Source organism: Mus caroli, chromosome 8 (assembly GCF_900094665.2).
Source record: "Mus caroli chromosome 8, CAROLI_EIJ_v1.1, whole genome shotgun sequence".
In the NCBI taxonomy this organism is placed as follows: domain Eukaryota; kingdom Metazoa; phylum Chordata; class Mammalia; order Rodentia; family Muridae; genus Mus; species Mus caroli.
In genome coordinates this window covers 85,011,138-85,028,873 of record NC_034577.1, presented here as the reverse complement: position 1 = coordinate 85,028,873, position 17,736 = coordinate 85,011,138, and the positions used below count along the sequence as shown (strand labels likewise).

Below are 17,736 nucleotides of genomic sequence, written 5' to 3'. Positions count from 1 at the left end.
GAATGGATACAGAAAATGTGGTACTTTTACACAATGGAGTACTCCTCAGCTATTAAAAACAATGAATTTATGAAATTCTTAGGCAAATGGATGTATCTGGAGGATATCATCCTGAGTGAGGTAACCCAATCACAAAAGAACTCACATAATATGCACTCACTGATAAGTGGATATTAGACCAGAAACTCAGAATACCCATGATTCAATTTGCAAAGCACACGAAACTCAAGACGAATGAAGACCAAAGTGTGGATACTTCATTCCTCCTTAGAATAGGGACCAAAATACCCATGGAAGGAATTACAGAGACAAAGTTTGGAGCTGAGATGAAAGGATGGACCATCCAATTAGTTCTTAATGTTAACTTAAAACATAGGAGTGTTTTGTTTTGTTTTGTTTTGTTTTGTTTTGTTTTGTTTTGTTTTGCTTTGCTTTGTTTTGCTTTGTTTTTCTGAATCAGGAATCAGACTTGCACAGATTTCACAGTCATCTTTCTATACTTTTGGAGTATCAGTTCACAGGAGTGGAGTTGGGAGCAGGGAGAGGAGAGCCAGCTGGAGTAATTCCAAACTGCATGGATTTATGGAGTGCCTTTGTTTGGTCAAAGTGTGACTACCCATTCCTGGCTCTGACCTTGAGAAAATCCTTTGTTGTCTCTGGAATAGAGTTCTGTGTCCAGCAGGAATTTAATACTTGTTCATGACTCACCATATGAATGTTCACAAAGTGACTACCCAGAAACCTGTGCACTAGATGGATGCTTATGAAACCTACTATTATGGTTTTCAAATCATAGAGCCTGGTACCCAAGTCTCCAAGGGGTAGGAGGATGTGTTTTTTTTTTTTTTTTTTAACCAAATACCAGTCCAATCTTCAAGCCCTTGGGAAATCCCAATCGTGGCTCTTGACTAAGTGAGGTATGAAGCCATATGCATATCCTGTTCTTGGTTCTTGGTCGGTATCCCCAGGATCTACCAGCAGTTCCCCAGAGCCTGTACTTATGAAGAAAAGAGCATTGTGCTAAACAATCAGAATGCAAAAGGCAAACCCAGTGGCATTGGTATCATAACTCCATCTCTTTGGACCTTGATATATAGGTATACCTTGGTATACAGACTGGAAACCCCAGGTATAGGTTATAGTTGCAGAGGGCTGACTCAAGACACAATTCAAGCCAGAAAAAAAATGTTACGTTGAGGACAAAGCATTCATTTTTAAAAACTGAAACTGCATTTGAAAAACCTGATCTACAATACTACTGTAAGACAAGTGTGTTCTGAATCTGAAAAGTCACTGTAACTTTAGTCAACACATATTTTGTTCAGTTTGCCAAAGTCCTTCCCATGCCCATTTGCATCTCTCCTGGTCATCTTCATTCACTGTAAGTTTGCAGCTTTTCCTGGCTTCTATCAGCCTTTGATATAAATTGAATATCAAATATTTCCTACAGGATCAGGTGTCCCCAGCTAGTGATGCTGTTTTGAGAACCTATGGAAGCTTTGGGGGATCAAATGGCTGGGGGAAGTGATTCACTTAGGCCAGGTCATCGAGGGTCTCTTGTCTCTGGCTTCTTCCTATGTCCTTCTCTCTGCTTCTTGTTTGTCATGGTAAAACCTTCCGCCACCACACACACCAGCTGCCATGAAGCCTTTGAAACTGCAGGCCCAAACAAACCTTTCTGTGATTTCTTTACATTGGGTGTTTTATTACAACAAAGAGAATATCTGACCCACATGGCATGTGTGTGGGAAAACTCTGGGTTAGCAGATCCTAAGAGTTCTTCCAATTTCTGCCATCCTATGAGTTCAAATCTATAAGGCGCCTTTTCTCAGGACAAGTGTTAATCATTACCTACTCCGTATGTAAATCAGAACAGGAAAGTCCCGTTTGGCCAATTCTCTGAAAATCTCTCCTTGACGCTATTTTTGATTTCTTCTGCGTCCTGTGTTTTGACTGTTCAGCCCCTGTCTACTCACAGACAACACTTTCTGGTCCCTGATTGAAGTTCTCTGAGGCCAGGAGGAACTGTGGATATCCAGACAGTTCAGGCAGGCCAACCAGATGAGCGGGGACTGGGTGCGTCCAGAACAAGCCCTAATCTGGGTTATTTGGATCTTTGGAGCCATCATCGAGGGTGCAATGGCAGGTGGGAGATGAAGGATCTCAGACTGTGGGAGATGGGTAGGGTTTCTGTTAGGGGAAATGAACCTATTTCCCAGTGGTCTCAGGAAGGCGGGCATGGGGAAGGATGTGTAGACCTTGGGTTCTTCATACCCTGTAAAGAACAGTACTGGTACCATCCTGGGCACTGGCTAGACCTGTGGACTGGAGCCTGTGCTCTGTGGTGTTGGCTGTGGAGACAGAACTTGCCCAAATGACAGAGCAAATGATGCCAAGACTCCTGGGTCCTGCTAAGTAAGTAATTTAAGGCCTTGAGTTCTGTGCAAAACGCAAGATGCTTGCATACCTATTCCCTCAAAGCACCATCTTTAAACTCCTGTAAGCAGAGGAGCTGATTTTGGCTGTCTTTAGGAGAATTTTTTTTAAACATTCTCACTGACATATACCCATTTTCATATGTAACCAAAGCAGTTGCCTAAGTCATCCAAAGAGTGACTATAGATATGTAGATATATAATCAGGGGTCTGTCTAGGTTAAAATGTAAAGGTGGTTTACTTAGTTTGTAAAAATGTCACCATCCAGAAACTGCAAGGGATGACTGACATGTGGTGGTTTTCTCATGAGTGTGGAAGTGACAAGATTGTACTAGACCCCGTAATCCATTTGGCAGGGTCCTGACATCTACAGAGTTCCAAATAAAAGAAAACTTTGGTGTGGTACAAGAGAAGTTCTTCGGGGATGGTGGTGGGCTCTCAGAAGCAACTGAGGCAGGGCCCTATAGTGGTGGTTTCCAAACAATCCTGAAAGAAGAGGACCTTGTTTCGGAGAGAAGGCCCCAGCTACTGTACCCTCTGGGTGGAGAAAGCCCCAGCATGGCTGATTGTCTTCCTCTTTCCAAACAGCTTCTCAGCCCTCCCTTGTGTTTCCTCAGGGTCTGTGACTGAAGAGCCACATAGGTACACCAAGCTGGGATGGGTGCAAGGGAAGCAAGCCACCGTGCTGGGAAGACTGGAACCTGTGAACGTGTTTCTTGGGATCCCCTTTGCTGCACCCCCTCTTGGACCTCTGCGGTTTTCCAAGCCACAGCCTCCGATCCCCTGGGATAATTTGCGAGAAGCCACTGCCTATCCCAATTTGTAAGTCACAGGTGGCTTGTGTCTCTGGGAACTTGAAGAGATTGTTGAGGGGAAATGTAGGTCATGAAGTCCGGGAGCAGAGGAGAGGAAAGATGGACGCAGAGGTGGGGGGACACAGACCTGGGTGAGCATTTCTGTCTCAGCTCTCCCATGGTGGCTGCTCAGCAGAGCTGCTGGAACATTGGTAAAAATGAATGTGTTCCTTGGTCTCTTCAAAGCTTCCTGAATCAGAAACCCCAGAGCTGAGCCCAAGAATTTTTTTTTTCTGAGACAGGGTTTCTCTGTGTAGCCCTGGCTGTCTTGGAACTCATTCTGTAGACCAGGCTGGCCTTGAACTCAGAAATCTGCCTGTCTCTGCATCCCAAGTGCTGGGATTAAAGGCATGAGCCATCACTGCCCAAGAATCTTAATGATCTAAAAACTCTTTGGGGTTCTGAGTCTTGAGCAGGTATAGGAAGTGCTGTGATGGGCTCCCCAAGTCTTTCAGGGAAAGGGACTTTCCTGGTGTTTCTATGTGACCCTTCATCCTGGGCTGACCTTTGTGGTCAGTCTGGGTGAGGGCTTCAAAGAGTAGAACGACAGTGTGTGTGTGTGTGTGTGTGTGTGTGTGAGAGAGAGAGAGAGAGAGAGAGAGAGAGAGAGAGACAGAGACAGAGAGAGAGAGACAGAGACAGAGACAGAGACAGAGAGAGGGAGAGACAGAGAGAGTCTGCCTGTCTGTTAATGTCTATGTGTCCGTGTATATCAGTTAATATCTGTGTGTCTCTGTGTGTGTCTGCCTGTCTGTGTCTGTGTCTGACTGTGTGTGTGTGTTTGTCTCTTAATGTCTCTCTGTGTGTGTGTCTGTCTAATTGTGTGTGTAAGTTTGTCTCTTAATGTCTGTGTGTGTCTGACTTTCTGTGCCTGTGTGTCTGTCTATGTCTGTCTGTGTGTGTGTGTGTCTGTGTGTGTCTGTATGTCTGTATCTGTATTGTGTGTGTGTCTGTGTGTGTGTATATCTGTGTGTGTGTCTCTGTGTGTGTGTGTGAGAGAGAGAGAAAGACAGAGAGAGAGAGACAGAGAGAGACAGAGAGAGACAGAGAGACAGAGAGTCTGCCTGTCTATTAATGTCTATGTGTCAGTGTGTATCTGTTAATATCTGTGTGTCTCTCTGTGTGTGAGTCTGTCTGTGTCTGTTAATGTCTGTATCTGACTGTGTGTGTGTGTGTTTGTCTGTGTCTGTCTGATTGTGTGTGTAAGTTTGTCTCTTAATGTCTGTGTGTCTGTCTTTCTGTGCCTGTGTGTCTGTCTGTGTGTATGTGTGTCTGTGTGTGTGTGTGTCTGTGTGTGTGTGTCTCTGTGTGTGTGTCTCTGTGTGTGTGTCTGTGTGTGTGTCTGTTTGTGTGTCTGTGTTTGTATGTGTGTGTCTCTGTGTCTGTGTGTGTATGTGTGTCTCTGTGTGTGTGTCTGTGTATCTGTGTGTGTCTCTGTGTGTGTGTCTCTGTGTGTGTCTGTGTGTCTGTGTGTGTGTGTCATGTGTGTGTGTGTGTATACTCCCATACTCTCAGTTGTGTTTCACGCAAGGCTGAGCACACAGTGGAGACTCCATAACATACCTGTGGAATGGCTCTCTAAATGGCTGTTGCATTAGTTATTTTTTCAGTCTCCATGACCAAATTCTGACAGAGAGCTACTTAAGGGCAGAAGGGCTGATTTTGGTCCATAGTTTGAGCAGGCATGATCTACTACTGTAGGGAAGACACGGCAGAACCTGTGGCAGCAGGAGACTGCAGCTGAGACTCCTCCCATCTGGGTGGATGAGGAGATAGAGAGCAGGATTTGCCTCTGCTCTTCTCCCCTTTCCTTCACTGAGAGACTTCCGCCCATAGGATCCACGTAGGGTAGATCCTCCCAGAGCCGCATCTCTGAGGAGATTCCAAATCCAGCCAAGCTACCAATGAAGATTAGCTATCACAGATGCCTCTGTGACACAAGAGGCTCGGGAGGGAAGTAGCTCCTAGCTGGCGAAGAGTCTCAAGGCCAGGAGAGTAACAAGTTACCACATTAGTTGTAGAAGAGTCATAGAGTGCTGTGTGGGGCAGCAAGTGAAGAGAGAATCTCTCGCATTGTATGGAAACATCCCCTGTCAAACAAATGCTGTTGGCCTTAGCCTTAAAGAGCCCAGGGATGTCCAATTCTTCTGATTTTCTAAGTCCTCAGGTTGAGTCACAGGGGTCCCAGGCTAAAGGAGAACCCGGTACCAGGACATTCCGTACACCACAAAAGATGACCGCATATGGCTCACATGTGAACTGGAAATAATATGACAAAACTCATTAGTTGATTTATTTATTTGTTCTTTGCTTGTTTACCCATTCAGTTATTCATTCAACTCATTCAGAACCAACTCCAGAATCGGATACCATTAAGTCTTGTGGATTTCCACAGTGGACAAAGGAGATTCTTCACTTTATAAAGGATTACATCTTTGTAATTTGTACATTGTAAATTGAAAATATATTTACTTCTCCTACCTACCCTACCCTACCCTACATCATTCCCCAACCATATAATACATGGATATTTGTCCCTGTGACACTGTGGCCATTCACCTATACAACCAAATATATCTGTATTGGCCCACACGAGACTCACCCAGATAAAAATCAAAACTTAACTTTTTTTTTTTATAAAAGATTTATTTATTTATTTTATGTATATGAGTACACTGCAGCTGTTTTCAGACACACCAGAAGAGAGCATCAGATCTCATTACAGATGGTTGTGAGACACCATGTAGTTGCTGGGAATTGAACTCAGGACCTCTAGAAGAGCAGTCGATGCTCTTACCCGCTAAGCTATCTCTCCAGTCTCTAAAACTCAACTTTTGAAGTTTGGTTTCTATGGATTACATATTGATTTATTTTTATGTCTAAAGTTGAGAAACCCACAGGATCATTGCGTGATGGGCACTGTCATCACAGCCTCCCTTGAGGAGCATGTAGAGGGCAGAGAAAAATTATTGATTATTAAAATGTAAGGAGCCAAGGCAACCACCAGGGGCCAGAGAAGGCAACGGAGGGAGAAGAACTACGGATCTCAGCTTTAAGGAAAGGTCAGGCATGCCTCAGGGGAAAGCAATGAGGCCTGAATTTATGAACGACATACAAAGAAGCCAGGAGCATAAATACCCCCCAAAGGAATGTATTTCAGTGGTGGTTTCTCCTTGTTCACGAGTGTCCACTCCTCTCTCAAAGAAATAATAATAACAGAGCACTTAAGTATGGCGGGGATATCCACACACACACACACACACACACACACACACCCACAGTATCACTTAAATCAGCCCTTAGGCCTTGGACTAAGATCAAATGTAGTGTGTTCTCAGTGTGTGTCAGGCTCTGTGCTAGGAGCTCTGAGATGCAGAAGTGATTAATCCAGACTCACAGACTTTTTAGCTGCTCACAATTGAGCTGGAAAAGACGCTAATGTCACATCCAAGCCTAGGGCAAGTTCTAGGGCAGAACCCACATTCTGGTGGGTGTTTCTAAAGAAGAGTTCTCGTCATCTGGTGAAACCTCAGAAGGCTTCTTGGAGGAGGGTGTTGGACTGAATCTGAAAGGAAGGGAGGATGGTGAATCAGAACATACAGGGAGAAGTAATCCAGGCAGAGATAGCTTGTGCAAAGCCCGGGGTCAGGAGCCTTCCTGTATCCATCTGTGTTCCTGGTATGGAGGCTGTCGAAAGATTCCTTTGTAACTCTGGCTGTAGAAGAGAGACTGGTGGGAGAGAGTCTCTGCAAAGCGACTCAGTGGTGGGCACAGACAGGGCGTGTGCCTGGGGTTAATGACATAACTATTTTGGAAAATGAGCTTTCTATCCAGGAAAGGGGCTCCCCATATGTTAGTTTGCTTGCTTGTTTCTGAAAGGAGCCCGGGGCACAATCAGATTCTGTGCCAATCGTTTTGACATGCCTCTTGCTCAGAAGGGATGCCTGGCCTTGCTTCTGTCCCAGGAAGGCATGCTGACAGATGCTGGAGAGAGTAATTCTCCCACTCCATCTCTTTCCCCTCTCCCTCCTCCTCTCCCTCTCCCTCCCTCACAGGTGCTTTCAGAACTTAGAGTGGTTATTCATATATCAAAACCTGCTCAAAGTACATTACCCTAAACTTGGAATGTCAGAGGACTGCTTATACCTCAACATTTATGCACCATGCCATGCCAATAACGGCTCCAGTCTCCCGGTAAGGCTGCCTGCTGTACTGGGGTTCATTAGCAGGTATGGGTAACAGCTGGGCATGGGGCATCTGGAGTTAGACCTAGCCTCCCATTGGGTAAGAGGAAAAGTCCATCACACAGTAACTTTTGTTGGTTGGTTGGTTGGTTGTTTTGTTTGTTTGTTGTTGTTTTTTTTGTTTGTTGTTGGTTTTTTTTTTTTTTTTTTTTTGAGACAGGGTTTCTCTGTGTAGCCCTGGCTGTCCTGGAACTCACTTTGTAGACCAGGCTGGCCTCGAACTCAGAAATCTGCCTGCCTCTGCCTCCCAAGTGCTGGGATTAAAGGCATGTGCCACCATCGCCTGGCACACAAGTAACTCTTAAAAACAAATTATAATGGAAGCTGTCCTCTGTCATTGTCTCTGTTGAATATTTCGGTGGTAGTGGTTTAACATTCAACTTTCATTTTGTTTTACTCCTTACTGGTAAGTATTAAAGTTGTCTGTGCCACTTAGAAAAGATACATTTTAATTTTTTTTTGAGTTTGAGAACCCCCTTTTAAAAGAACATAATTGAATTAATCAACTTTTCTTAATCTAATGGAGACAGTCAGGTACTAATGTCCAATAATTCGTTTAAGTCGTAAGGAGACCTGTAGAATGAATAAATGAATGCTTTCTATGGTCTGCATTTTAGCCACCCCCTCTCTCAGCACCCATTCTCCCCATGCCTCTGCAATGAGAGAGCCTTTCTATGTATCATGGCAGTAACATTTGTCAAGTATTTGATGTGCACCGGGCATTGAACACTGCACCATTTAACACAGTGTGTAAGAATGGTTGAATCCATTTTGCAGATGAGGAAGTTGAGGCACAAGGAGTGCACATATGCATGCTCTATGTTGTACAAAGCATCCCCTCCATGCCTCTCTTCTCTTTCCCTAACTCAAGCACTATCATCTCAGACATGGAGTGACCATTCCATTCAACCTTACCATACCAGTATTTTGTGCTCATTGGTCCTACTTTTTTCATAAATAAGAGATTTCTGTACTACTCATCTCTGAATTTAAAGAAAGAAAGAAAAAAACCTAAAGAAACCTCTTCATCTGACGTCTTAGTAATTTGACTTATCACGAGAAGACAAGCAAGTTTAGGGAGGAAGAGTTGGTTTCAGTAAATAGTTCTGGGGCCCAGTCTATCATGGCAGACAAATCTCAGTCTCTGCAGACTGGAGCAGCTGCTCCCACTGGATCCCCAGCCAGGACCAGAGACATAGGCGATGATGCTCACCAAGCTGGCTTCCCTTAGTGTAGCTCAGGACTCCAGGCTCACATTCAGATGGACCGTTCCACCTCAGTTATCCTAACGTAGATAGTCTTTCACACCATGTCCGGAGGCTAACCTAACCTAGACAATCCCTTACACACTCACTCGGAAGCCTATCTTCTAGGTGACCCTAGAGCCCTCCTAAACGGCAACGCTTTAGTACAGTTCCTTGTATTGTGGTGACCCCCAGCTGCAAAATTACTTTCATGGCTACTTTACAACTATAATCTTGCTACTGTTATGAATCATAATATAAATGTCTGTGTTTTCTGATGCTCCTAGGCGACCTCTGTGAAAGGATCATTTGACTCCAGAGGGGTCACAACTCACAGGTTGTGAACCACTGTTCTAGGGCCTGTGAAGTTGGCAGTTTTAATGTCACAGCTTTTGCTCTTATGAACTTGACAATGGTTTCCATCTTCCTGTGAGCCACAGGCTCAATGGGCTTCAGTTACCAGTCTCTGAGCACTTGGACTGAGTCAAGGCTGTTTTGAAGGCTTTGACTACAGACTCTTATTTGAACCTCACAGAAACCTTCTAAGTGGGGTAGTTATACTCGTTACAATTCTTACTACAGGGGTTGGGGGAGGATCCCAGGGTGGTTGAGTATCCTGTCAGTGCTCATTCCACTTATCCAATCTACTTACTGAAATGCCAGGAGTGTATGTGCTTACCCCTGGGTTTATTCAAAAGACAAGACCTTGGAGTCTACTGAAAAAGAAGAGTGAGACATTTTTTATGTTCCTCAATTAAAAAATAAAAAACGAATACAACCACCACGGGAAAGGACTGACTGCAGTGACTCTGTCCCCTTAGGTCATGGTGTGGATACCAGGTGGTGGCTTTGAAACTGGCTCAGCTTCCATCTTTGATGGATCTGCCCTGGCTGTCTATGAGGATGTGTTGGTTGTCACCATCCAGTACCGCCTAGGAATATTTGGCTTCTTCACGTGAGTCTCTTCTGGTGAATGCCACTCGAGTCCACAAAGCGAAGCTGTGCAGCAGCTGTGGGCCATCTACCTTAGGATGAACGAACCTTCAGTGGCATTGAGTAAATTAAGTCCTAATTAGTTTGGCAACTTAGCACAGTAGCGTAAACCCCCTCAAATCCTAGCAGTTTAAAAAGACCTCTTTCTCACTGAGGACAGCCCAAGTTTGTGCCCCTGATGAACAAATGTTCTTGCACATGGTTAACCAGGGCCCGTGGACCCTTCTATCTTGTGGCTCTGATGCAGGTACTCTTGATCTTCGTTTGGCCAGCAACAAAGAAAGCATATAGGGCCACACAGGAGAAGTGTTCCTGGGTCAGCCTCAAGGAGGCACTCGCCACTCTGTTCACATACCAACTGGGTAGAAGGCATTCACATAGCCCACAGGGCTGCAAAGGAGACAGAAATGTAGCCCAGTGGTCAGACCTGGAATTTTGTGAATCTGATAGTCTGGGATAGGCTTGATTGGACAGAGAGATGGATGTCATGGTGTTAATGGAATTTGGAATTTTATCTTTTAAAGATGGTGAGGGTCCTAGAAGTGCCCTGCTCAGAGATGTGTAGCAGGAAGCATACTTTGGAAGAGACTGGAGGCTAGACCATGCTTGACAGTTGGTCATTAACAAATGGGAGGCCAGTAAGGAAGCTACCACTGACTTACTGAATCTATAGAGGGTCGAATCATAGAAGCAAGAGGAAGCAAATGTAATTCAGTGTGCCTGGCATCTATCTTTCTAGCAGTCCCACAGAGCAGGTACTGTCTTTATTCTTAGTTTCATGAGGAATTTGAGGCCAAGCAGTTAGATGACTGGCCCAAGGCTACCCAGATGAGCAATGAATCCTATGCTACACCTAGAGATCTTCGTGATTTCCATGAGCTGCTTCTCCTTCAGGGAGGAATGGAACCATTATGGGGCACACTATGGAATGAAGGTTAAATTGGCAGGGCTTGGAGAGGGCAGAGAGTGAAAACTAAGCCTTCGCAAGCCATGGTTACAGACAAGGAGATGAAGGAGGAGGAACAGGTTGGAGAGCTGGAGGATGGAAGGGGCTAGGATGCTGAGGTTCCTCTCCCGGGATGCAAACCACTCGGCAGTTCTGGGTCACAATGTTTCTGTGTTCTCTGTTCTATTTTTCATGTGCTTCCTTATGAGTTGCTCAATAATTCTGGGAAGTAGGCAACTTTCTGAGGCACATGCATGCATGGAGTGTGATTAGGAGAGTGGGTTCTGAGGGCAGAATCGTTGACTCCTAATTCTTTCTTTATCTTTCTGACAAGGCGATCAAATATCTCTGTGCCTGAATTTCCCAGTCCGTTTCAAAGGAATGAGTATCATGGTGGCATGTCCACAGATTTATCTGAAAAGAATTGGCACAAGCATGGTCATGGGGTTAGAGTGTCACTGCCCTAGCCTCTCTGTCCAGCATGGAGGGTGCATGGCATGGTGGGATATACAGCCTAGACTCTCTCCACTTAACCCTTAGTACCTCCTGTCAATGGTGCATGCTGAAGCCCAAGCAATGCAGTTTCTAGAATCTTTCAGTAGCAGGGCAGAGAAAACTCAGAGAGGCAAAAAGGACAATGTTCAGAGCTATCTGCCTCCCAGGTTGTGGAAATTTTAGGAGTCTTAGCCGAACATTTCTTGGGGCCATGCTGGGCACACTTGTTGATGTGGGTACTGCTTTTATTGCTAACAAGGAGGCAGTTTGGGATTTTGTCATTCATTAGAATTTCTTTGTCCAAGAAGGCTTGGCTCAAGAGGCAGAGATAACTCTAAACAGCAGAACATTTTAGGGATCCATGGGCTAAGGGGAGCCAACAGCACTCTAATTGTAGACATAAAATATTGCCTGTGCACTTCTCTTAAGGTCAGAGCTTCCACCATTCTTGAGGAAGTCCCAGGAAATGAGGACCAGGTCCAGTGTCCTCAGCTCATGCAGGACTCTGGTTTTCACTCTCCTGTCCGCTCACCCCTGACTGTGACTGGGGACTGGGGACCTGACCTGACTGGGGACTACAGGACACATGTTAGCCAGAGAAGAGCTCTCACTTTGCCTCTTGCTCCAGCACACAGAACCAGCATGCCCCTGGGAATTGGGCCTTCTGGGACCAGCTGGCTGCCTTGCTGTGGGTCAGAGAGAACATCAAGTACTTCGGTGGAAACCCTGACTCTGTGACCGTCTTCGGTAGCTCAGCGGGAGCCATAAGCATTTCTAGCCTCGTGAGTTTTCTGCTCTAGGACTTGGATGTGATGATGGGGTTGGTGATGGTTTACAATCATAAAGACAAGACACATCATCTACATTTGGTTAGTGCCCTTGTGTTGAATACATAATACATTTTTTTTATTCCCTTAGGGTTAAAAAAGATAACTTGTATCAATTCTTCGAGAACTGTATATGTGCACACAATGTATTTTGATTTCATCCATTCCCTTATCCCCTTCCTAAACTCCCCAAGAGCAACCTCTCCAAACTTCACATCCTTTTTTATTTTGAATAACCCACCTAGTTAACTTTGTGCTGCCCATATTCACATGCGCGTGGAGTGGTCCACCGAAGTAGAACACACATTTTAAAGAATACATGCTGCTTTATAGATAACCTGTGAGTCTGGGGCACAATCTATTTCATGAACAAGACAGATGTCACCAGGAGAGTTTAGATGAATTCCTAAAGTCACATAATGTGTGACTATTTGAGGGGGAAAAAAAATCCGTGTGTTTGTAGAGTCAAATCTCTCTATAATATAGTCACCAGGACTGGTAAGCACTTGTTGGTAGATTCTCTCTCTCTTCTCTCTCTCTCTTACACACACACACACACACACACACACACACACACACACACACAGAGCAGCAGCAGCAGCAGCAGCAGCAGGTGGCATCCTACATCGAGAGCCCCTGAAGGAAGAGCATCACATCTTGAACCAGGTAATAGAGGAAGATTCGTACAGTTGGGTCTGCTCAGTTACCACTCTCCCGAGAGCCCCTTAGGGCCGTTCCAACATCAGGGTCCCCTCCTTGGCTCTGCTTTTTCACACTATTTTCCAATATTGCCATCCTGGAGACAGAACATCTAGCATTTGAACCGTCTTGCGGGGAGGGGGAACCACACAAACCATAGCATTGTTCACTAGAAAACCTCATTAAACACGAATACTGAAACACATGGAAAGACCTGTAGATGCACACACATGGCCTTCATTTCTCCCCGAAAAACAGGATATAGGAATTGTTCTCTTAGAGCTTGTCTGCTGCCCAGAGTTTGGATGTGAATCCTTTCGTACAAATCAGCTGCAGAACCCATTGCCTTTGAGTACAGTTTCTGAGGTTTTATTTTTTTTTCCAATCAGCACCATTTAAACATATATACAAAGTAGCCTGTAGTCTGCAAAGTATCTCTTAGCAAACCACTCTTACACTGTTATAACAGTATAGCAAGTTTTTATAGTTCTCTCTAAAATTTTACTCTTACCCACACCAACTTGACAGCGATTTTTTTTAGCCACCCATATTTATCAATTTTTCCCTAGACACAATGCTTTATTTTTATATGTGAAGTCCACTGGTTCCTATGATCATCCCTTGATTGTGTAATCACAATGACTAGTGCAGCTGACAATACAACATTGGAAAAGCATACCTGACTATTGGCACAAGACTGATGGGAATAGAAATGTATGAATCTGCTAGAAAATGGCTGTCCTCACGTGGTCACCATTTCCCTGACATAAATTAACATGCTAATCAAAGACCAGTTAAATAGTAGTGGGTTAAGACGGTTTCTGCTGTACAGGGGCCCCCAGTATTCAAGGTACCTTTAGGTTTTCAATATTGCTTGCTAAGGAGGACTATGCTAACCCACTTTGTATGTATGATAAACGTCAACTTTCGTAAATGCAATTGACCAGGTACTGTGTAGATGTTAGCAATTAGGCAACCTCCGAGGAGGGGGAGTGGCTGGCTGGGGAGGGGGAGTGGCTGGCCTCTGGGGGAGGGGAGGGGATGACCACGGGGAGGGGAGGGGCTGGCCACGGAAGGGCTGGCCGCAGAGGTTTCTTCATTACTTCTTCCACTCTACATAAAAATATCTATGAGACGGATGCAATTTTTGCTACAGTGTTTCAGAGGAATAAACCGATACTTGGAAATAGTGACTTGCCAGTAACAAGGGAATAAAGACACTAGAAACCATGTCAGAATAGCTGATTTAAGTGTTCCTGAAGCCAATCATGGAGGTACATGCTTGGAATCCCGGCACTCGGAGACTGAAGCAGAAGGACGAAGGGAGCTCGGGCAACAGAGTAAGATACTGTCTTAAAAGCAGAAAAAAAAAATAAGGAAATGGGGAGTCACAGAGGTCCCCATTTAACTTAACTTCATTTAAGCCTTGAACTCCCGAGCAGGAAGGACTCTCCAGGCCAAAGCCTGGATTCCAAAGCGCGCTACCTGGGAGGATGTCTTTAAGGAAGGAATGAATCATGGTGGGTGCGATTCTGGGATAACCGCTACTGCATCACCTACATTCTCTTTCTAGATTCTGTCTCCTTTGAGTGCGAACTTATTCCACAGAGCCATCATGCAGAGCGGAGTGGCCATCATCCCCAGCCTGAAGAGCTCTGATAATGATCTGAAACACGATGTAGGTAGACGGTTCATATCTCTCCTTAGTGCTCAAAGCCCACAGGCTGCCTGCTCCTCAATCATATGCGCTCATGTAGTACATTTTTAAAAACTTGATGAAGAACATAGCACACACAACCCCCAACATCTAAATAATGTCATAAGCCTGTGAACTAGCTTCAGTGCAGATGAACACTGATTTTGGTAATGCTTAATTAAGCAAAGGTACTTTCAGCTTACACATCATTCATTCACCCCAAAGCAGCCATTGAGCTTGTGTGGTTTCTCAGGGCTCCATTAGGACTCGTGACTTTATCAATGGAGCAAGAATATCCTTGACTAGAGGAGACCATAAACTTTTTGTTATGATGTTATCTGGCGTCTGTGGATTGGTGTGGAAGGTTGTCTTTGGGACCTACAGTCACATGTAACCGCTATATGCCAGCCATGTATGCAACTTATGTTCAATCCTCAATGCATACATGGCTCCCAGAAGCATAAGGTCAATTGTAAATGAACGAGTTCTACAAATATGGGAAGTGGAGGTGTTTAGGGCTATAGATTCTTTGCCCAGCAGTTGTGTTATCTTACTGGTTTAACAATGTTAAGGCTGTCTGGTGTTTTCCATCCACAGGTGGGCAAAAGAAAGGGCACAGCCTAGGCAGTTTGAGCTAGCTGCCGGGTGGTTGGGTCGGTGTAGAGTGATCACAGCTTCCAGCATTCATGGGAAAAATGTCATCTGGCCATTGGTGGAGCTGAGTGAGGCAGGTGGCTGCTGATCACAGAGCCTAGCTAGGAGCACGGAAGGAGCTCTTAAGAGCAAGCATGTTTTTAAAATTACACACAACAACTAGGAAGGAATCCTGATTCCAATCCATGACCGTAGACTGACAACCCCCCTTTCCACCAGTTCTGGCAGCCACTAGAGTTAGAATAGCACACAGCTAACCTCAGTGTAGCAGCATTGGCTTACAGAGAGTCAGGTGGCATGCTGGACCTCACACAGATGGACCACCCATGTCTGGTGGAAGTCACATTCCAGGCTTTTGTTCACTGGATGTATTCAGTATTACTGTGTCTGCCCTCTCTGTAAACAGTTGCAGGTGGTTGCAAATGTTTGTGATTGCAATGTATCAGACTCCAAGGCTTTGCTGAAGTGCCTGAGGGAAAAGTCTTCTTTGGAGTTGATGAGCCTTAGCCAGGTAAAGAGGGACGGAACAGCTGAGGGTGGGTAACTCAGTTGATGGAGTGGCTATATAGTCTATCCCTTTTTATTTATTTTGATCCTTTTGATTTTGATCTATTTTGACAAGAGAGGGGTTGGAGATTCATGGCAGTATCTGACTGTTGTGGGGGTTCAGACTCACCCTTACAAGTGATTTAAAGAACATCGTGGGGTAGGGACATTGCTCGGCCTGGGTTATTGCTTAGACATTGAAGGCATTCCCCCTGGCAAGTGGACCTTGCTTGTACCACATGACCCTGAAGCTAAAGCCAAGATGGAGAGCTGGGAGTTCTAATTGGAAGTAATGTTTTTCTTGTTGTAACAGAATATTCTAAAATCTCAGTTGCCTGAAAAGGAATGGGCAGAGAGACGCCCACTGCTATAGGAATTCAACCAAAGTCTGGCTGGCACTTGTGCATTTCCATCATTAAATGACTAATTGGACTGGGTGTACTTTAATAGGCCTTCCAATCTTGAGATGCTGCTAGTCCTTGAATGATTAAGATTGTTCCTTGTCAGACTCAAATGTTTGGAGCTACACGGCATGGATAAAGTATCTGCAGTCTAGAGTCTACAAAGTGGCTAATAGCGACCCACCAATGTAAACTCCTGCTTGGCCCCTTCTACCTAACTCCCTAAACAGAAACCCAACGAGAGGAAATACGATCAGGGCTGGTGAGGTAGCTCATCCCGGAGAAGCATTCGCTGCCTAAGCATGGTGACACCAGTGCCAAGACCAGAACCCATCTAAAGGTGAAAGAGAATGGCCCCACACAGGTGTCTCTGGCCCCACAGAGACACTGTGGCATGTACAAGCCACATGCCACAGCCCCTCCCCCATGACAAAAAAAGGCTGGAAAAAGATCAGAGAGTTGTTGCTTTCTGAGACCCAACAAACAGGACATCAGTATCACCTGGGGGCAGCCCCAGCGACAGCCTGCTAGATTGCCCTTAGAGTTCTCTATTCAGCAGACCTGAGAATTTATGTATCTAATAAACTTCCAGATGCCATTGATCCTGGCCTATGAACCCCTTTGAGAACTAGGCTCTTATTTTTCCTTGAGTGATATTATTATTGTTTTATTATTTAGCAGATGACAAACCATGGCACAGAAAAGTTTAGATATTTTTTCCCTTAAGTGCACTGCAGGCCAGGTCAGAGATGAATACATTTGGCTTGACCAATACCAATAGTATTTTGCTTATCCTTATTCTAACTGCATTTGGACTTCTGAGGACAGTAGATTTCATAAACAGAAACAACTGTTGGTTTTCCTTTTCCTTTTTGCAGAAAGCAAAGTCATTTACTCGAGTGGTGGACGGTTCTTTCTTCTCCGAAGAATCACTAGAACTGTTGTCTCAAAAGACATTGAAAACAGTCCCTTCTATCATTGGAGTCAATAACCAGGAGTGTGGCTACATATTGCCCATGGTAAGGATTCTGGCTGCCCTCCCTGCCTCTGCCTTTATAGCAAGGCAACTATTTGCTTCCATAGATGACTCCTGTGTGATAAGAGTTGGGAGCCCATTGGTATTTATGCAGCAATAACCTTCCCACTGACTGGAAGAGGGGTCATAGTCTGTTTAAGGGGGGATTTTTTTGGTTTGTGATTTTGGCCAACAGAAGTAAAAACAGTATGGTTCCAGCACTAAAGATGATATCACATGATGGAGAAGTAGAATGGGGAAGGCTGCATGCAAAGGGGTCCAGCATAAAGAGGTTGCCCTGCTTTGTAATAACTCACCCTCTTGCAAACTAACCGTGTCCTAGGAGAATTACAGTCATCTCTTCTAAGGACTGTGCTCCTGTGACCTAATCACTTTCGCCAAAGTCCTACCTCTTAGAGATTTACCATTGTACAGTACATTTATAATGGGAATCAAACTTCCAGCACATGAACACTTGGTTGCACATAATCACTTCTAAACTATAGGCAAGACGAACTGGAGACTGGAGGATCAACAGTATGTCCATCTTGACCCTTATACTGATTTATTGCAAAAGAAGCAACTGTATACAGAGGAGAGAGTTGGATCCATTTGGCTTTACTAAAAACAAAACAAAACAAAATACAAAATACCCCTATATTTACTATGAGATAGATTTGGGAAAC

The 17,736-nt window shown here is 44.7% G+C and overlaps 1 protein-coding gene across 1 annotated transcript in view; it reads left to right on the top strand.

The window, feature by feature from the left end:
• Positions 1–2,061: 2,061 nt before the first annotated feature.
• Positions 2,062–17,736, top strand: part of Ces5a (carboxylesterase 5A) — a 29,552-nt gene continuing 13,877 nt past the window's right edge. The window contains exons 1-8 of the mRNA XM_021170411.1: positions 2,062–2,134; positions 3,054–3,258; positions 7,346–7,484; positions 9,600–9,733; positions 11,841–11,994; positions 14,312–14,416; positions 15,495–15,599; positions 16,914–17,054. Coding sequence (XP_021026070.1) covers positions 2,062–2,134; positions 3,054–3,258; positions 7,346–7,484; positions 9,600–9,733; positions 11,841–11,994; positions 14,312–14,416; positions 15,495–15,599; positions 16,914–17,054 — 1,056 coding nt within the window. The remainder of the gene's footprint in view (positions 2,135–3,053; positions 3,259–7,345; positions 7,485–9,599; positions 9,734–11,840; positions 11,995–14,311; positions 14,417–15,494; positions 15,600–16,913; positions 17,055–17,736) is intronic.